The sequence below is a fragment of the Fundulus heteroclitus genome, chromosome 2 (assembly GCF_011125445.2).
Source record: "Fundulus heteroclitus isolate FHET01 chromosome 2, MU-UCD_Fhet_4.1, whole genome shotgun sequence".
Classification (NCBI taxonomy): domain Eukaryota; kingdom Metazoa; phylum Chordata; class Actinopteri; order Cyprinodontiformes; family Fundulidae; genus Fundulus; species Fundulus heteroclitus.
This window is the reverse complement of record NC_046362.1, coordinates 9,014,485-9,035,695: the sequence shown is the minus strand read 5'-3', so window position 1 is coordinate 9,035,695 and position 21,211 is coordinate 9,014,485. Positions and strand designations below refer to the sequence as shown.

Genomic DNA, 21,211 nt, shown 5'->3' with positions numbered 1-21,211 from the left:
TTGTTGAGAATTAAAAATATATCTTAGTTAGGGTTACTGAGGAAAGCAGAGTTGGGTCTGTCCTTTCCTGCTCCAGCGTAAGATAAACATGGAGTTTTATTGCCCTGAGGGGGTGGTCAGCAGGAGAGGGGGTCAGTCATCCTACCTCTGAGCCATGCAGGAGGAGTTTAAAGTTAATAAAAGGAATGTCTTGGTAAAACTTACTTCAGACAGATAGACTTATCCACCGGTGAGAACAACATCTTGTAATGGTATGTAACTCTGTCTCCATATTTAATTTCTATGAATTAAATATGTATTTGAACCGTTCTACCTCTGATCAATGATTCCTTATTTTATTGTCAAATCTTAAACCGGGGTAAAAATGGGCCTTTAGTAGCGAAGTAGGATTAGGCCAATAATAAAATATCACAGTCCTCATGTCTTGCATTACAACAGCTGCTAAAAACCTTCCACTTATGGGTGTACACCAGTCGTGTGGAAGGGGCCCTGGCATTAGTCATTGTATGTCCGATGTCTCCGTCATACTCTGAGAGGGAAACGCCGGGCCCCGTAGCAGCCAAACCCAGAGTTGGAGGTGACTGGAATTGGATGCAGGATCTCACCCACCAGCTGTGACAGAAGGTCCTTCCTGTGGGGAAGAGGCATCGGAGAGCTGCAACAGAGCCTGTGCAGCAGTGAAAACCAGGTTCTCCCTGGCCACCGGGAGGCCACGAGAAGGACCTGATACCCCTCTTGAAGGACCCTCAGAAGTGTTGGGCCTATCACGGGAAGCGGCGGAAAAGCGTAGAGCAGCACTCTTGGTCAGTCGTGTGCCAGTGCATCCTGACCCAGGGGACTGGCATTGTCTGCCAGGGAGAACCAAAGCGGGCAATGTGTCATCTCTCCGGACCCAAATAGATCCACAGCTGCTTTGCCGTACCTCTCCCAAATGACCCCCACCACATCGGGGTGGAGCTTCCACTCCCCCATTGGTGGGCATCCCCAAGACAGAATATCGGCCGGAACATCCTGCACCCCTGGCATGTGGGCTGCCCTCAGGCTGGCAAAAAGAGGGGCTGCTCAGGTCAACAGCTTCTGGATCAGCCTCAGCAATGTTATCGACCGTGTTCCCCCTTGATAGTTTATATGAAAAACCACTAAGGTATTGTCCGACCGCACCAGGACATGCCTTCCTTGCAGGTCTGGGAGGGAGTGTTGCAACGCCCGCTGCAGAGCCTCCAACTCTAAGGCGTTGATGTGCTGCAGATTTTCCTGCGGAGACGATGCCCTCCATCCGGTGGTGGATGCGTCGGTAGAGACTGTCTAGTCGAGCGGCATCGAACCCAGTGGAACCCCCTTTGTCCTAAACACTGCATCTCACCACTGAGCCAGTGATGTGAAGCACAGAGAGGACACCTGCGGTTTCCTGCAATGGTGCAGTTTACGAGAAGGGTCCAGCCTTAGGCTGTTGAGCCACATCTGCAGTGGTCGCAGAGACAACAGTCCCAGGGGTATTACTGTAGCGGCAGCAGTCAGCTTGCCCAACAGACGAAAATAAGCAATAAAGGGGGGTGTATGGCCGGGCAGAAAGGCGGGCAGCATTTGCAGAATGCCCTCGACACACTGAGGAGAAGGGCGAGCAGTCATAGTGAGGGAGTCCATCGTGATCCCAAGAAACATTACCTCTTGAGATGGAACTAAGTTGCACTTCTGCCAGTTCACACGAAGACCAAATAGTAGTGATGGGTCCGGCAACACCGATGCGTCGGCGCATGTGTCGGTCTCATAGAGCGAAACCCGTGTCGATGTGTGTATTGCTACGGAAAAGTCACGTGACCGATACAGGAACTGTTTCGGTCACGTGACCAATACAGCACCTGTTTCGAACTGACTGACGCGCCAAACTGTTTCTGTTCCCTCTAAGCTGCACGCGTGTGCATTCGCGCACAGCAGCGCGCACAGCAGAGCTATGCTGCGCAGTAAAGAAAATCCAAGCTGAACTGTAAACAAAATAACGGTTAATAAAGGTTAATTTTTAACTATTTTGCAACTCTGGTGTGATGGTGTTGTACCACAGTCTCGCTCTGTGAGCGCCAGGTGCTGATCGGAGCGCACCACTGATGGATGGGTTCTGCAACGCTTTTTTGGTTGTGCGGGTTGCGCTGTGCGTCTTTGTTCTGAGCGTCGTTTCAGAAAAAACGGCTGATCTACACTGAGTAGAAAGCTGCTACTCTGAGTAGTTTTTCCTCCCTTTGTCATACTCAGCATGTCCGATTTCAGAACAGATGATATCAGTCAGGTAACTAAACACAGCGCCCGATCAACCATTTGTAAAAAAAAATAAAAAAGCCAGTCCACAAGCATCCTCCTTCACATTATTTATTGACTGTATCTAAAAAAAATCAAATATATGTTTAATTCAAATGAAAATATAAAATAATACAATGCAACATACAATGATTTAAATTGTATTGTGTATACTTGGTCATCAAATCAGTGTCAGTTAACTCTGTCAAACAGGTTGCCTGTAGGGATTTTTAAGGTCCAGCAGGTGTCAGTATTCAGTGACACAGTATCGGCACAGTATCGGCACAGAGTTGCAATGTGTCGAAACGTTTCATGACGCCTCATCGACCCATCACTACCAAATAGGTCTATATGATTGAGTAATGTGTGTGTGTCTGCAGCCGCTTGAGCTTCTGTGGGCACACAGAAGCTTATTATTTATTAAACTAATGATTCACTGTTGCAGCAATTATTCTACTTAATAAAGCACTAGGAAACACTACTCGCTACTCAAAGAACATGCAAAAGAAAATAAATTAAAATAAGACAAGTCAAAAATGTATTAACTGCACAATGGAACAAAAGCAAGCCTGACTAAAGGCTATAAACGGCGCCTGGCTAAAGGCTAAAGGTGGTGCCTGGCTAAAGGCTACTGGTGGCGCCGGATCACAGGCTACTGGCAGCGGCGCCAGATCACAGGCTATTGGCGGCGCCGCCGGGTCACATAGTGTTGGCGGTTCCAGTCCCTTGGAAAAGAAAAGTCTAATAATCAGTCTCCGGAGTGGCTCCGAGAGTGACAGTCAGTGACAAAGTTCAAACAAACTCTCAAGAACAGTGAGATGAGCGGATGGAGGTGAGCGCTTTAGGGGAATCCTGGAGACACTAGGGTCTTTCAGGGGCCTCAGCGTCTTGGACCCCTTACTTGGCCCTAAGGGCATACCAATCCGTCGAGTTGCCTCAAGACCACTCCGTCCTCTTTTGCCGCGACGAGGAACCAGGTTGCTACGATGTTCCTGAATCCATGCATCGTGGGGCAGCTGTGGGCCACCCTGGGTTGCTGCATCACGGACCCAGCTGGGTCACGGCGTCTCGGGCCGACCGTGGACCCTCCTGGGTCGCGGCGTCTCGGGCCGACCACGGACCCTCCTGGGTCGCGGCGTCTCGGGCCGACCACGGACCCTCCTGGGTCGCGGCGTCTCAGGCGGCTACGACAATAAAACAAAGACAAGCCAGATATGGCACAATATAGAGAAAAAGCAATTGCGAAAACGGCTGCAATATAAGAACTACAAGCCAATATGGCCAAGCAAACCAACTGGTCAGAATCGGCAAACGCCTTACCACCAGCAATAGGGAAATCGACACGGGAAGCAAACACGTCCCCGCTCCTGCCGATCAAAGGAAAAACAACTTACTAATCGAAGAACAAAGTTGTATCGAAGAAGAGCTCGCAGCCTCTGGAGGCAAGATGATCCTCGCAGCTCTGACCATAGTCTCGAGCCTACCAGAGACAAGCAAATAATCAATGTCTCACCACCTGTTCAACCTGGATGCGAGAAGATGAAAAGAGACTGAACTGTCATTGTCACGTGACTATATGGACTTAAAGGTGTCACTGGGGGTCACACGTCACCATGTTGGTATAAAATTCTCGACCTGTGCATGAGCAATTGTGAATCTGGCGGACAGTCGGGATAAGATAGAAAGGTCTGTTTCTGTGGCAAAGTGGTCCATGTGCACAGACATACGAGCATAAGATAAACTGAATGTTTGCACAAGGTGACGTTTTTGTGGACAAAATTTCAAGAAATGTGTTTATAGTGGGTTTTATTTGATACATTTTTCTTCATATGTTTTCTTTAAAGATTACAGAGACCGATTACAGAAACACCTCATAGTCAGAGAGTAAAGTAGAAAATAATGGAGTTGTAATTTCGGCTTTTAAAATAAGAATTGTTTTTAACAGCACTGAGTTCAGGATCCCAGGAGGACGGTTGTTGTATTTTTATCGGTGTTGCTGCATTAGTCAAGAGGATGTGTGTGTGTGTACAGGTTGACTCATGGTGCAACAAACCATGAGATATGAACCAAGTGTGGCTGTTTAGCTGTTGTGCACAAGTTTTCTGTAAACATTTCTTTTTATTCTTTTTTGCATTATAACTAATGGCTTTACGTTTAGTAGGTAGGCTAAAATGTAGACACACACACCAATGGAGACACACAGACTGTTGTTATAACGCACACGCATCTGTAGGCCTTGAAGAGGCAAGAAAACACAAAATAGTTTTATCTTAAACTAACTTTCCCGGTGTTCTCTGCCATATCTCATCCTTTAATGTGTCCTGTCCTGGTGACATCCATCCACTGGGCCGGTAGCGATGGAAGAAGGGACTGCTGTCTCTTGTACCCGCTCCAGGCTGCTTCTGCACGGCTTACTAGTGGGACAGAGCATCTATGGTGGCTGCTTGCTCCGTTGGCTGATTCTGCAGGAACAGACTTAGCTTTAGTTATAGTTTGAAGTTTGGCCAGCAACAGTGCAGTGGCTCTCTGATGTTGCCTGCTGTGACAAACTGCAGGAAATAAATAGATTTTTGGGATTGAATTTGGCAATTTGGAGTTCAGTTTTGTAGGAGCCAGGCATCCTGCTTTGAAGCCCCTTCCTTGCAGGGCTGTAATTCCATGTCCTTCATCCAATGTTCATAGCTCCCATGGCCGTGAGGCACTTTGGAACAGTCTTTACAAGTTTACAACATTACTGCACATAAATAAATTAATAATTCAAATGAACATATCCAAACTTCTGAGGAGTTTAGACAAGGTGTGTTAAACTCTTTTTATTGCATTTTGAGCCTTATTTTTCCCCCCAGATGAAAAGGGGAAAACACTTCTCTTTACCATATATGCAAAACCATAGAAAGACAACACCTGTGTTGCAAGCACAGAGAGTGTTATGGAGCGGTTGTGATTTTAGTTCATTTTCATCCATAAAAAACTTTATGGATGAAAGAGAAACCTTGGGCTATTTTTATCCTCCTCTTTTAATGATGAAAATATGCTGCTCTAACTCTGCAAAGTATTTTTTTTCTACAGCAGTAGAATATTTTTCCAGATTAGATAAGATTCCTCTAGATGTGTAGAGTGCCATTTTCTCTCCAATTTCCTAAAGTTGTGCATTAAAGAATGCAGCTCTAAATTAAACCAGTGAGTTAGCTTCCTATGAATAATTATCTTCTCTTTCAAGGTGGCTACATTGTCTAATGCAAAACGCAATGAGGAAGTGACTCAGTCTCTGTAAAATTTGTGAACAGGAAGAAACAACATTGCTGCATCTGCTGGGCATTTATGTGATACTGAGGAGTGTCATTCAGTGTCAACATGAATGCAAAAGTCCCCCCACTACAACGATCTTGTCAATGTTTAACACTAAATCAGATTAGAAGTCTGAGAACTCATCTAAAAAGTGAGAGTAAAGGCCTGGTGGACGACACAAAACAACAAACAGAAGAGTTTTTATTGCTTTGCAGTTTTGATGAGAGAAACTATGTTTAAATGTTCAAAAGAATTGTAGTTATTAATTGGTCTGAGAGTAATTCATAAATCAGACTGAAAGATGGCTGCACAAGCAAATCTGTAGGCTATGAACAGCAACTTGAAATTAAAAAAGTGTTGGTGTGTTTGGCACTTTGCTGTTCAGTGGTTAAAATTAAACCTCTTAAACCCCTAGCTGCCGCTCTCCAGTACTGGGGGCTTGGCCTAAAGGTGTTTTTCTGAATTTATGTTTAAAATAAAATACTGAAATAAAGTAACATTTCTTTTCAGTCTTTCTTCAGAATTTGTGTGGAATCATTATGATTAATAAATTATTATTTAAATAGTGTGTAGTTGCTGAAATGTTACGTTCTTCCCCTTCTACTGGGGGCTGGGGCTTATTAAAATTCCACTTTTGACCACAAGCTTCATAAAAAGGAAACCCACTCGAGGCAGTGTGTCAATTCTTCAGTAGATTCTTCATATGCCTCAAAGTGCAGCTGAGCTGAGAATGATGAATCCTGGTTACCCCACTGAAGCTTACCCTCCTGAGGCTGTTGCACTGCAGGCCAGGGTAATGATGGGTTCCATGGACAGCCTGGAGGTCCTAGAGTAGTTCAGCACTATGAACATCCGTCAGAGCCCCAAAAAGACCATCTTGTTTGGTCGCTGTGTTCCTTTGTCTACGCAAACTTATGCTGCCTTGGATTGGTGGCTCTCATTTTTTCTTTCAAGGTAAGTTTATCTGAATCATTTTCCACAAAAATTTCTTCAGTTTGTTTTTCCCATTCAGGTAAACTTAGAGAGTTTTAGTAAGTTGAAAATTGAAGAGAAAAAAATGACCAGGATAAAAACTCAAACTGTCAACAACAAAAGTCCCACCTACCTATAAAAAACCAATGCGAAAAGCTTTTTGTCTGTCTGACCCAAATTTACATTTTTCATATGATGGAGTAAGTAATAGAGTAGCAATATATAAACTTTTTACATGCCATATTTTCGTTTTGATGTGAAAGATTGAATTCAAGACTCCCCCTTGACTATGTAGGAACTCATGTCTCAAAGCTCTTTACTTTGGAGAAAAAGGGACTTCTCCTTTTAATGCTGATCAGTCCTACTTTCAACAACAGAGAAAACAATGATCATTGCTGCCAAAGGCAAAGTTTCAGCAGATAATAAGGATTTGTTCAGTGTTCCCTGTAAGTGTCCAGTTTAAAAAAAAATGTTTTTGCTGCTTTCAGGCCAGAGACCAGAAGGTGGTTGGAGTTCTGGCTGTGGTAGTAAACCATAAAAACAATAGTAACAATTACCGCTATGGATATTACTAATCAACTCTCAACTATTACTAATATTGTACGATGAAGATGTTGTTCTGGCTTTGCTTTGGTACCAAAATAAAACTGAAACTGTAGAACTTGTTGTAAGGTTTATGGTGGTAAAGAAGAACATAATTTGTGTGAAGTTTACTTATATAAAATCTTTAAAGTCTGTCTTAGCTCAGATGAATGAAAAACTTGTTTGATAAATAAAAAACAATAAACATTGTGCTATTTAGAACACAAAACATGTCAGATTTCTTTTGTGGAGTCTCCAGTTTAGTTCTTATAGATACAAATATTTGCCACAAATTGAGAAAGTGACTCTCTGCAGAGTCGTCTGATAGTCTGCCTGCAACTGAGAATATTTTTCATCTTCTAGTTGTGACTTACGCTGATATAACAATGTAAGCTGTCCCGAAACCTCTTGAATCAGAGTGCTTTTAGTAAGGTTTCAAATGAAATTCACTAGTTCCTTAATCTTTTCATAACATGCAGCAAGATTAAAACTATTTAAATGACTCCACTCATCTACAGATAAGCTGATGAGGTTGGCTACGACAACCTTCTGCCTCTCTGTGTCTGCCTGGTTCACCATAGGTGTAGCTTCAGATGTGAGACGTTCTGGCTCCATTTTGCTAACACAAAACAACAAACACCAGTTACAACAAAACTTTCAAAATAACACAAGATCCACTCCGTGCACGCTTAGCTATGCATGTATGTTTAAATGCACATTTATCAAATACTTATTTGTGTGTGCAGAAACAGGTGGCTTACGACAACACTATTTTTTCAGTGTTCAAATGTTTAAAAATGACTAGCTCTGTAGCCCCTGTTTACACTACCCTTTTTTAACCGAGCCGAGACCAGTCCGAGCTCGGTAACCGAGATAACACTTAATAAACGGTAAGCAGACTGAACCGAACCGAGCTAGACATAACCGGACCGCACTAAATGCAGACCAGTTCCTGGTGTGGTCTTGGCCTGTTTTTTTCTGTCCCGGTTATCTGATAATGAAGAGCGCATGAGCAGACCGCGTCATCCCCTTACAGTCAGCTGACTGTCTGCGGTTTTTCCAGCGTGTCTGGCTGCACGTCCCAATTCACACTCCTTTCAGACAAATTTCAGACATTCATAATAATACTAGCTTCCTTACCGTGCCACATGATTTCCAGAGATTATTCTGCTTAGCAGTGTGATGAACCTCAGTGTCTGTTGTTGTGTCCTGCGTCTTTAAATCCTTATTAGACGTTAGTTTGTCTTATCCATGTCCCAAAAGCCGACTGTCCAACCATAACTTCCTGAATGTTACGGGTGCCGCCATTTTGATTTGCTTTGTCCCGCCTTCAATCCCAGAGAGCAGTAGTACCGCAGCTCAGACTGGTCTCGGCTCGGATCGGTTTAACAAGGGTAGTGTAAATGGGGCTTAGGTTTATGCTTCTCACCTTTGGTTCAAGGGAAATTAGTGATTTAGCTTTATGAGCAGCCCCCTTGTGCACACAGCACGGGCTCCCCTCAGGGCTGTGTCCTAAGCCCCCTGCTGTTCACCCTGATGACTCATGACTGCGTCCCCAGGTTCACCACCAATCACATTGTGAAGTTTGCAGACGACACAACAGTGGTGGGCCTGATCAGAGACGACAATGACCAGGACTACAGAGAGGAGGTGGAGCAGCTGGTGGGCTGTTGCAGAGACAACAGCCTGATCCTGAACGTGGAGAAGACGAAGGAGATCATCGTCGACTTCAGGAGGAACCGGCCTCACCACGCTCCACTACTCATCAACAGCTCAGCTGTGCAGGTGGTCAGCAGCACCAAATTCCTGGGGTGCACATCACTAACAACCTCACTGGGTCTGTGAACACCACGTCACTGGTAAAGAGGGCACAGAAGCGACTGTACTTCCTGTGGAGGATGAGGAGAGCCCGCCTGCCCCTGCCCATCCTCACGACTTTCTACAGAAGCACCATAGAGAGCATTCTGACCAGCTGTCTCTCTGTGTGGTGTGGAGGCTGCAGTGCCTCTGACTGGAAGAATGTGAGGAGAGTGGTGAGGACAGCAGAAGAGATCATTGGGGCTCCTCTTCCCTCCATTAAGGACATTTCATCTCAGCGCTGCGTGGCCCGAGCCCATAACATCATCAGAGACCCCACATACACCCACCATGGACTGTTCTCCCTGCTGCCCTCTGGGAAGAGGTTTCGCAGCATCCGCTGCAGGTCCACCAGGTTCTGCAAAAGCTTTTTTCCTGTTGCCATCAGACTGTTGAACTGCTGAAGCTATAAACTGGACTCTGTACCACAATCGCATATTTGCACATTTGCATCATTGCATCCTTATCTAGCATTACAAATGCTGCCGAACTCTCAGTTTCTAAAATGCATTTTTGCACAAATCATTTCTGCACATACAAATGGTTTTTAAAAATACTCATCTGTACATTGTGATCATACACTGTCTCTTTCTCCTGCATTGTTTACATTGCAATTGTTTACTGTTAAATCACTGCTGCACTTTATTCTGTAATTTACTGTAATTTTCAAGCTGTATGGAAACGAAATTTTGTTCTGTACGCACTCTGTGCATACAAAATGACAAATAAAGTTGTCTAAGTCTAAGCCATGGGACGCCAATTGTTGTGCTATTATTACCCACTGTTCTAAGTTATTTAATGTTATAATAAATATTTCTCGGTCTGTTGGGTATTGTCCGGTGACCAGAGCCGGCCCGAGCCTCTTGGGGGCACTAAGCAGAATTTGATTTGGGGGTCCCCCTCCCACCACGCAGAATCACCTAGGCTAGAACATTACTGACACAAATGTCACACAATGTTATAGCAAATATTATAAACGAATACAGTAAGGTTATGTAATAATACTAAATAAATAAACAATACTTAACATACTTGTCTTTTATTAAAACTTCTGAATACAAACACATTAACTAAATTATTTGCAAATGTGCATTAAATGTGCAAACTTTTAAATGAAACCAAAATAGACAAACGTTAATATAATCAAAAATAGAATGTTATAAACAAATACTTGTCTTTTATTAAAACTTTTGAATACAAATATATTAAATAAATTATTTGCAAATGTGCATTAAATGTGCAAAATTTTAAATAAAACCAAAATAGACAAATGTTAATATAATCAAAAATAGAATGTTACAAAAAAATAATGAAAGCAAACATAAGAACAGCATGTGTTCAACAATGACCTCAAAATCGTTCCTTCCTAGCTTTTCTGGAGGCAAAGTCACTGGTGACATCATTGTATGGTACTGCTTGGCTAACTTTGTTATTAATACTAATGACTGCAAGTCCACTTAGTCTTTCCTGGGCCATTGATGATCTCAAGTATAATTTTATTAATTTGAGCTTGGAAAAGCTCCTCTCTGCTGAGGCAGCTGTCACAGGCAGAGTGCAGGCTATCCTGAGAGCTACCCAAAGATTTGGGTAAAGCTCACACATCTCATTTTGTGAGAGGTATGTCAGAAGCTCAAAGGCAGTCTTCATAGTTTGGGGAAGTTCAGGAAGACTCTCTATCTCTAATGCCAGTGCGCTGCCATTAATATCAGCCTCCTCTCCACAAGAGAGTTTTTCCCCAAGAAGATCACATTGTTCCCTCCAGACCTTTTGATCTAGCTCCCTAAAATTGAGCAGCACTCCAAAGTTTAACCTCACTTAGAGACTTTAATCTATCCTCTAATGACTGAATGCTACAGTCCACTACAGCATTAAAAAATGACACTTGCAGCCTCTTCGTAGCATCCACTATAGGCGCATCTGCAGTGCCAAAAAGTGCCTTTTTGTACAATGCAACCGCTTCTCTTTCAGCACTGCTTCTGTGTTCATCCACTCAGAAATTTCTTTAGCAGATGTCTGTGCATCACAGAAGCCTGTTGTTTTATGAAATTTTTATTCAGGTCAGGAAGGGATCGGCAAGACACAAATAAGAACACAAACACTGTTTCTATTAGGATAATAGCGCCCATATTTATTATTCCCCACAGAATACAGCAAGACAAACAGCAAGCTCTTCACACACGCCAAATAGCAAGCACTTAAAGCCGACAAGCTTTTAAACAGGCATGATGTTCCATCTCTTACCATATAGGACTGGGAAATCGGTCAGTCCGGTTAGAGCACAATCCACGCGGCCGGGCGTCCACACAACCCACGGCTGACTTCAACGAATGAGGGTGGTTCCCTCCTTTTTATTAACCTGACTTTAGCCATATGGATTTCACTCCGCCTAGCTCCACTTACATCCATCTGGCACCTCTTCATAGGAATTGCCTTTTTTGAAGGCTGGGCCTTATCAAAAATCCTTGCATATGATTGGATAAGCCACTTGTCTGTCATCTTTATCGGCGTGCTATTTCAACCACTCACACCAAAGCTAACCCGTGACGCTGTGAGAACGACGCAGGAAAAAACAAAGCTTTTTTTAAATTCTTTTTTTATGTGTTTGCGGCTCTAGTGGCACGCGTTTTATTGACAGTGAGCTGACAGGAAGAGGGGGGAAGACAGGCGGCAAAGCGTTGCGGGTCGGAGTCGATCCCGGGCCGACCGCGTCGAGGACTAAAGGCCTCCTAATATGGTTCGCGCCAACCGCTCCGCCGTGGGCGTGCCCCGGAAAACAAAACTTGCCAAATCCGGTCGGGAGAAGGGCGAAAACATCGTTTCCACCAACAAAAGCCTTCAGAGCCATTCTCTGATGTTCTTTTAATGAAAAAATATTAGGTAGATTGGACAACACGGAAGAAAGAGCAGCATCAATGTTAACGCTTGCTTCCTCGATGCGAGCCGTCATTGCTATCTGAATCAAAACAGCCTCACGTAACGGTCGCTTCTCCACTACGTCACATCTATGAAACTCCAGCCCTGCGTCCTTATTGGCTGGACAATAAAATTGGTTGGAGAAATCACTCTCTATGGGAGAGGTCCCAGATGGATGTAAGTGGAGCGAGGCGGAGCGAAATCCATATGGCTAGAGTCAGGTTACCTTTTTATACCAATAAACAAAGTATCAGATGGGAGCGAGACTGGCCACTTCTCCCTCCCATCTGAGCTGTTCGTCCCGTTTCCAAAAAAAAAAAACGTTCCCAGCATCTCAGCAGTGTGTGAAGCAAAATAATATTGCAAACTCAAAATAAGGAATACAGAATCAGTCTTTCCCACAACACATTGTCATAGGTTCCCACCACAAGTTAAAAGAAGTTATAGCAAAATAACACATGTTGTTCTTAGTTTTATGTGAGCAACATAACAGGCACGAGCATATATGTTGCTCTTAGTTTAAAAATAACCAGTTTTTCCCAAAATACATTGTCAAAGAACAAAAAACTGCAACTGAAACAAATAAATATACGACACGCACATTAAAATGCCCGTTCTCTTCAGTGTAGAGGGTATACTTTTACACCAGCCATTGTTACCCCTCTGACACTAATCAGTCACTCCAGAATTTCTCTAATCTATTTAATCTAATTGAGAATTTATTTGTGTTCATCTTGGAAGTTCCTTAAATATTGTTCCTGTTTGTTCAAACCAGGAAGTCTGACCTTATAGGTTTATGGTTTCCATCTATGTGCCACAAACTGTTTGGAGCTGGAACACAGGATCTTCTACGCTGAACAGTTCAAAGCTGGAATGTGCGCATGAAAATTTCCTGCTGGTCAGCACAGCGAATTGCTTCTTGCACTCGTCTTCCTTGAAAAATGAATTAGTCTATAATTAAAACATGTTTGATATGGAGATGATGAATAGAATAAAACAAATATTTCACGCATCAACTGTTATCCGAAAATGCATACATGGAAGTCAAAGGGTCCATGAGGGCACTGGTGTCTTCAACATAGTTAAGAGGGCATTAGATTATTACAATGTGGTTGCTATAAATTTGAAAAATGTATTTTCCTTTCAATCGTGTTTTTTGGGTCCTTTTTACTTTGCATAGAAATGATAAACTATTAGCTCTTTGGCATACAGTAGCTACGTGGTGTCTACAACTGCACAGTGTGTTTATCAGTGCCATCATAAGCACATCTGTTAGACTCTCTGGATCTGAATACCTCAAGCATTCAAGTAGCCTGACATCATCTTGTACCCTGTATTGGGATAACTTAAAATGTCTCGCACAACTCCATCCATCTCATCGTCTCCAATGTTGCTGAATAAATGGGATACTCTACGAGGAAAACAAACACAATGTCTGGTCAGTAGAAAGCAATTGACTATGTTTCTTTAGCAAGCACATAGGTTTTGACCATTCAGGTTACGTCAAAAAAATATACAGCTAATTTACATAAAAATACTTTGACAGCTACAAAATACAGTCACACCATTTGCTGAAAGTGAGGTTCACCACACTGATGGAAAATTGTCCAGACCAATTTCTGACACTAATGTAGACTATTACATATTTTAAGAGAATTAGTACCAGAGCTATGTTGAAAGCCGTATAATGTTGGAAATTAACACAGTCATAATTATTCTCCTCATGCAGTCTACTTACTTATACAAAATTGATAAATTTAAATATAAAGAATGTAGCTCATAAGTTAAAATGGAACTATACGCGTCCGGGTTAAAGGCTTATCATACTTAATAAGTCACGATGTGTACATTTGAACACATGAAAGATGTTTCATTGCAATTTGGAACTATAATGAAAATGGAAAATACTACTGGGTTCAAAGTAGCAACAGAAACACCACACGTAGTTCCGTAATACCATAGTCAGCCATCCGCCGGTAAACTGTTCTTTTACTGACCCCAAAAACTCCAAGGCCTCAGCAGGCAACAAATATCCTGTTCTTCCAACAGTTGTTGGCCACACACCACCTCCTCCGAAATCTGTAGAACTAAGAGGTCAGCTTAATTTTCCATATCTGCAGCTAACTAAAATAGCCTTTCCTTCAAAATATTTTAAATATATATATATATATATGTAAATATATATATATAAATATATATATATATATATATATATATATATATATATATATATATATATATATATATATATATATTAGGGCTGTCAAAATAACGTTTATTTCGATTAATTAATTTAAAAAACGCAAATTAATCGTATAGGGTAGTTCACTGCCATTGTTTTCATCCGGGTTTTTTTGCGCCTGCGCGCCGGACTGGAAGGCAGATGGCGAGCACAGCGGCAGACGCCAACAGAGCAAACAACGAGTTCTCGACGTATTTTTCTTTAGGTAACGTATCACAAGATCGTTTTAAGAGTAAGTTGATGGTTGATGGTATCAGATTGCCAGATACAGTCCAGATAGCGAGTCTGTGAATGCTGGCAAAACGATTTAGTCCGGCCCGATGGCCAAATGCATTATCATTATTCAACGGCTGTATCTCCTCTCTGCATCGATCGATCTGCACTAGATTTTTTGTGAGTCGTGGGCGAGCGCTGCTCAACGCGTTTGTGTGTATCGCCCGGTGGACTTCTGCGGTGGCTGGCGGCCGGCGGTGCGCGAAGGCGCTTGGCTGCAGGGCTGATCGACGCCGCTTGCGGCTTTAATTATTTAAGCAGGACAATGACCAGTGCAAAATTAAGTTGTATTTACCGGAGATGAAGTGTAGACTGCAAATTCTTTCGGGGTATGATGGCTCCCACAGTCCATTGGGATTTGTCTGCCTGGGTCCTTTTTCACTGAAAATATCCATTTCTTTCTTCGTCCTTCGGTAAACAAAAGAAACGTACATCCAACGATTTGGAATGGCTCTGTGTGGCATAAAAGCAACTAAAAGCATGCTCTAATTCACCCGTTTCGTCACGGTGTTTGGCGAGAACAGTCCTGCTTTTTCCTACCGGCGTAACCCGGAAGTAGCGCGTGGGTCACTTTACTGTTGTAAAGTGTTGATATTGAGGGGAGTGTTCATTTATTTTCAGTGTGACCCCTACGTTACTGTGTGCCACATATGCCACAACCACACATGTTAAAACGTCTGAAGGCATGAAATGTGAATAAGAGTTTTTGAACTTTAATTTATCTAATGCTGATTATTCATTGAATCATTTGAATTTAAATATTTAAAATACTTTCACAGCAAAAATTATATGCGATTAATTTAGATTAATTAATTACAGAGTATGTAATTAATTAGATATTTTTTTTAGTCGATTGACAGCCCTAATATATATACATATATCCCATCCATCCATCCATTGTCTTCCGCTTATCCGGGGTCGGGTCGCGGGGGTAGCAGCTTCAGTAGGGAGGCCCAGACGTCCCTCTCTTCAGCCACTTGGGCCAGCTCCTCAGGAGGAATCCCAAGGTGTTCCCAGGCCAGCCGAGAGACATAGTCCCTCCAACGTGTCATGGGTCTCCCTCTGGGCCTCCTCCCGGTGGGATGTGCCTGGAACACCTCACCAGGGAGGCGTCCAGGAGGCATCCTGACCAGATGCCCGAGCCACCTCAACTGGCTCCTCTCGACGTGGAGAAGCAGCGGCTCTACTCTGAGTCCTCCCCAGATGACTGAGCTCCTCACCCTCTCTCTAAATGAGAGCCCAGACACACTACGGAGAAAACTCATTTCAGCCGCTTGTATCCGGGATCTCACTCTTTCGGTCACGACCCAAAGCTCGTGACCATAGATGAGGGTAGGAACGTAGATCGACCGGTAAATCGAGAGCTTCGCCTTTTGGCTCAGGATCGGTACAGCGCCCACTTCACAGCAGACGCTGCACCAATCCGCCTGTCGATCTCCCGCTCCATCTTCCCCTCATTCGTGAACAAGACTGCAAGATACTTGAACTCCTCCACAAGGGGCAGCACATCCTCCCCAACCCGGAGAAGGCACTCTACCCTTTTCCGGTTCAAGACCATGGTCTCGGATTTGGAGGCACTGATATTCATCCCGGCCGCTTCACACTCGGCTACGAACCGCTCCAGTGAGAGCTGTAGATCACGCCCTGATGAAGCCAATAGGACCACGTCATCTGCGAATAGCAGAGACGCAATCCTAAGGCCACCAAAGCGGATCCCCTCAACACCTTGGCTGCGCCTAGAAATTCTGTCCATAAAAGTTATGAACAGAATCGGTAACAAAGGGCAACCTTGGCGGAGTCCAACTCCCACTGGAAACGAGTCCGACTTACTGCCGGCAATGCGGACCAGACTCTGACACCGGTCGTACAGAGACCTGACAGCCCTTATTAAAGGGTCCGGTACTCCATACTCCCGGAGTACCCCCCACAGGACCCCTCGAGGGACACGGTAGAATACCTTCTCCAGATCCACAAAACACATGTAGACTGGTTGGGCAAACTCCCATGCCCCCTCCAGAATCCTGCTGAGGGTGTAGAGCTGGTCCAGTGTTCCATGGCCAGGACGAAAACCACACTGCTCTTCCTGAATCCAGGAGTCGACTATCCGACGGACCCTCCTTTCCAGAACCCCTGAGTAGACCTTACCAGGGAGGCTTAAGAGTGTGATTCCTCTGTAATTGGTTCATTGTCCAAAACAGTCAGCAAACATGACAAAATAGGAACACAGCCTTGATCAAGGCTTCAAACCTGTGCTTAGTTTATCAGGCTAAATGACTGTTGAGAGCATGAAGTGCTTCTTCTTGTCAGATGTGTGACAAACTTAAGTATGTTTATGTGAAACGTAGAGAAGTCAGCAACATTGTTGTTAGAAGTAAAAAGAACACATTAGATTCATGTTTGTCAAACCACAGGAAGTCCCTTCTTATCTCCTGAATGTTTTTTGAAAATATCTTGACTCGTTCTCATTTCCTCTGGACAGGATCTCATATTTCTGACTCTGAAATCTTCAGCCACATCAGTAGGTTTTTAAAAGCCAAAGCAGCAGCACAACCTGGATAATCACATTTGGAAAGTAAGTTCTTTATTTTTATTCTTTATTCATTTTGCCAAAGGAATCCTCTCAGTCTCATTTACTGGTGATTTATTAAATACCTTTTATTCTTTTCATCCTTTATCTTTTACATATGCAGTAAAATGTAATTTAATGAAAACTTCTGTTTTAATAAGTTTATATCAAATATGATATAACTGCAGCAACTGTTAAAATAATTACATTTACGTTAAGAACAAATGTCTAATATAGAAACTGAGCATGAAAATTAAGTCATATTGTTCTACAGAATCCGTCACTAGATTGAGAAGATGAGGTTTGGGTTTCTCTTCTGTGTTTTTTGCCTGATGATTTCCATGAGCTCCAGTCAACTGCAGGATCCTCCTGGTGAAAAATGTGAAAGATGGCTCCCTGGGCCCCCTGGGGCCCCTGGGCCCCCTGGACCAGTTGGAGTCCCTGGATTCACTGGACCCCGTGGACCCCCCGGATTTCAAGGTAACAGCTGACAGACCCAGCTAACTCTGACTTTTTCTGAACACCTAAAAACCAAATTCTACATTTTGTGTATAAGAACCTGACCAATAAAATATTTTGCCCTTTTTTAATTTTACATTTTTTTTACAAAGGGCCTCCAGGACCACCTGGACCAATCGTCACGTGTGGACGAGGTAATGGCTGTTAGCTGAAACTGGCCTGAATAAATAAAGTTATGGCAATATTTTATTCATTAAAACATACAGTAAAAGTGAAAGTTCTTAATATTTTTTACCAGGTTGAGTCAACTGTTAAAAGTTACGAAACTCAGACATTTTTCACTGTTATGCAATTTGCGTTATTAGTAGAAGTATACAGGAAAGCACACATTACTGCAGAACAACAAAGAACACAATTCTGAGCCAAATTAACTTAGGTGATCAAATTTGTGGTTTTATCCAGATCTCTTTGGTTCTGTGGAACGGGACATTGAAAGCCTGATGAAGATCACTGCAAAGCTGGACGATGGTGGGTTTTCTTTTAAAGGCTGGTCAGACAATAATTGCAAACAAGCCAATTAACTTTCTGGTATTTATAGTTATTAAGTATACAATGTTCTTCTTCATATCAGTTTTCTATTTTTTTTTTTTCTGTCCATGTATGACATCTAGATATCTATATAGAGTACAAATAACCAAGGAGCAATAATAGTAAACACAATTATAATTTCTTCCAATTGTTTTCTCCTTTTTTCCAGCTATGAGCTTTGACGTTGTGCGGAAGGTGAATCAGAAATACTTTGTGTCCAACAAGGAGAAAGGATCATTCCTGAAGGCTGTGGATTTCTGCTCCCAACAAGGCTTAGAGCTGGCTCTGCCTCAGAGCGAGGAGGAGAACCGCATACTGATTCAGCTGATTGGTGAAGATGATAAAAGAGCCTGGATCAACATCAACAGTAGAAAAGCAGAGGGGAATTTTCAGTCTGATATGAAAAATCGACCTCTGACCTTTACTAATTGGGGAGAAAGACAGCCAGATGAAAGCATTCAGGATACGGGCTGCAGCATGGTGACTGAGAACGGCACCTGGAGAGTGACACCAGACTGTTCTCTGAATATTTACATCATCTGTCAGATCTAGAAAGCTGATCTAACATGCAGCTTCCTCTGTGATGTAGAAACAACCCAGTCCTTTAATAACTTTCATCTGACAGAACATTTTGCAGACTTGGTGATGGCTCAGTCCTTGTGCCTTAGCAGAACTTAAACCAGATCAATGCTTTCAGACTGCTTTCATTACTTAATCCTGTTCTATACCTAATTTGTCCTTTTAGAGTCTGGACTCAATCCACACAGTGAAAAGTAAGCAGCACCCTAGAAACATTAGACACATACATTGTAGGATGGTTGCCTCCTATCTCTAAACTTTGTTTTCATATTGTTGGATCTTATATTATGTATAAATATCCTACATGTTTTTAATGTAACCAAAAGGCCAACAAGGCTCCTGGATTGTAGATTTTCTTATTCTATACTCGATTGCATGGCATTTGGTAATAGTAAACAAATAAACCAATAAACTAATCAAAACACCAATTAACCGAGCTTATGTGTTTATTTAAGGTGGAAAAAGAGGTAGGCTATGTGAGGTTGTTTACAAGAAGCACTTTCAATGTAAACCATTCACTGCATCACCTTCACGTTTCCAGGTGATGTTATTTGAGGTGAGTTGCTCGGATCCTGTGCTGTGTGCCGTCGTTCATCCTGTGCCATGGGTAAACCCTGCACTCCCGCTTGTCACTGTTGAGTTTTGAACCCTTTTACTGCGAATCAATTCTATTCTTCCTTTGAGCAACTCGATGTCCCCTTTAACTCTGATACTGTAATGAACTTAGACAAAAGACCCAAATTTTCAGCCAAAAACACAGAAGTGGAACTTAAACTGTTTATTCTGAACTCAGGACTTCAGGAGAGCATCCGGCGAGGGCCAGGGATAACTATGAATGGAGACGTAGGTTAGTGGCTTGAAGGAGTTCAATAAAAGGAATACATGAAACCAACAAAAGCCACTAACCTTTTCAGAGTCCTTCCTTCAGCGGGGACTGGCAGCTTTAACCGAGCGGACTGCTCCTTTAACAGATGTTGGGTTGCCAACAGTAGGGTGACTTGGCACACACAGGCAGGCTTGAGTTCCTGGAAGCCAAACTCAGGCTTAATTAACAGGGGGCTAGGCAGGAGGCAGAAGTCCAGGAGCAGAAACAGGGTTGTTGTCCAGAAGGCAGAAAAATCCGACAAGGGCAAGGCAAGAGGGAAAATCCGTGTAACGAAGATGTGGTCAAGAACTTGCCAGCCCTCCAGCAAAGAGGGCTGGCAAAAAGTAGCAGACAAATTAAATGCGTAAGTAGTGTTCATGGTAGATGTTTCTATCACTTTCTACAGTATGTATTTTTGCATTTTAATAATTTCATATTTACTTTGTTCTTTTATATCAGAGGCTCCATAGGACCCACTAGAACATGGGGACAAGTAAAAGTGAAATACAAGAATATTCTACAAAATGGTAGCCTTTAATTATTATCCTGTACTTTAAAAAGCCAGTTGTTATGGCAACAGATCCAACATCGGTGTCATTCCTTAGACACTGGAAGTAAAGGACGCGTACAAACTGTGAATTTTAACAAAACATTCTTTTAATAAAAAATGAAGAAATAATGCAAATACAAAAATGATGATACATCCGTTTTACGATTCTCAGTTTTTCCTTTTCCAAGTCATACACAGCTTACACGATAATCCGTTAATACAATATACGGCTCAACAGGAAGCAAGCCTTTCAAAATAAAACTAAACTTCACAATAAAATAGCCTGAATAAATCTTCTTACTGAATATGATAAAAATAAAAAGCAAACCATCATATAAATAACTTAAATATTTTCTATTTATGGCTCTAACGCCACTTTTTCCTCTTTAACAGCCAATGTTAAATGATGTGTTTGTCTGTTTATAACAGCCACAAAGAAAAATCTCTCTACAATTACGCTGTCGCGCTGCGCTAAAGGATCCCGTCTATTACGCAATATGTGATTAATTTGAAAAACTCTGCAAATTATTCTTGCACCTTCTGCAACAGGTTGCTGTCGTAAAAACGGACATGGCTACGGCAGACTTCCCTATCTCCTCCACTTATACTGCTGCGATCTAATCCTGTTTAAATAAAATAAGCCTGCTCTTGAACAGGCTTTTTTTTGAACTTGAGTGAGTCAGTGAACATTGACCCAGGAAGCTTGCAGCCCCACCAGGTTGCAAGCACCCTGCTCTTGAACCACTTGGCCTCCATCACCACTCAGTCTGCATTGGTTGTAGTAGGTTGGAAGGAAGGTTGAGTTAAGACAAAAATATGTTGTTGTGAAAGGTGGTGAAGACTGGAGTCTGCAGATGTGTGAAGCTTCTTCAGGTGAAAAAAACCCAGATAACCTTTTCTAATTTAAAACAATGAAAGTCACAACCACGATCCTTTAATTAAGCAAATCCAGGAACCCAACAGAACGTCTTCATCTCTGCGAGACTGAAATTTGATCTGAGATAGACTTAAAAGTTGCACGTGGCTGTTTAAAATGACCGGCGGTCATTTTTACTATTTCATATGTAGTTTATTACTCCTCAAAGTAAGGAGGGAAACAACATACTGAGGTGCTCTGGGTCATTTACAAAGCTGGAGATTGTCTTACTAATATTAACAATTTGCCTGTGCCCTTCACTAGATATTGAA

General features: G+C 42.6%; 2 protein-coding genes across 2 annotated transcripts in view; both read left to right on the top strand.

The window, feature by feature from the left end:
* Window positions 1-21,211, top strand: part of LOC105929487 (catalase-like) — a 44,180-nt gene that overhangs the window by 10,461 nt on the left and 12,508 nt on the right. The window lies entirely within an intron of this gene.
* LOC118566138 (mannose-binding protein C-like) lies at window positions 16,963-19,025 on the top strand. The gene is made up of 4 exons (XM_036147257.1): window positions 16,963-17,462; window positions 17,594-17,635; window positions 17,904-17,969; window positions 18,199-19,025. The coding sequence occupies exons 1-4, from the start codon at window positions 17,279-17,281 to the stop codon at window positions 18,579-18,581; spliced, it is 675 nt and encodes a 224-aa protein (XP_036003150.1). The 5' UTR covers window positions 16,963-17,278; the 3' UTR covers window positions 18,582-19,025.

Coding starts and splice junctions, on each gene's coding strand:
- LOC118566138 (XM_036147257.1), top strand. CDS start 17,279: ATGAGGTTTGGGTTTCTCTTCTGTGTTTTTTGCCTGATGATTTCCATG. Junction 17,463..17,593: donor TGGACCCCCCGGATTTCAAG/GTAACAGCTGAC, acceptor TTTTTTACAAAG/GGCCTCCAGGACCACCTGGA. Junction 17,636..17,903: donor AATCGTCACGTGTGGACGAG/GTAATGGCTGTT, acceptor GGTTTTATCCAG/ATCTCTTTGGTTCTGTGGAA.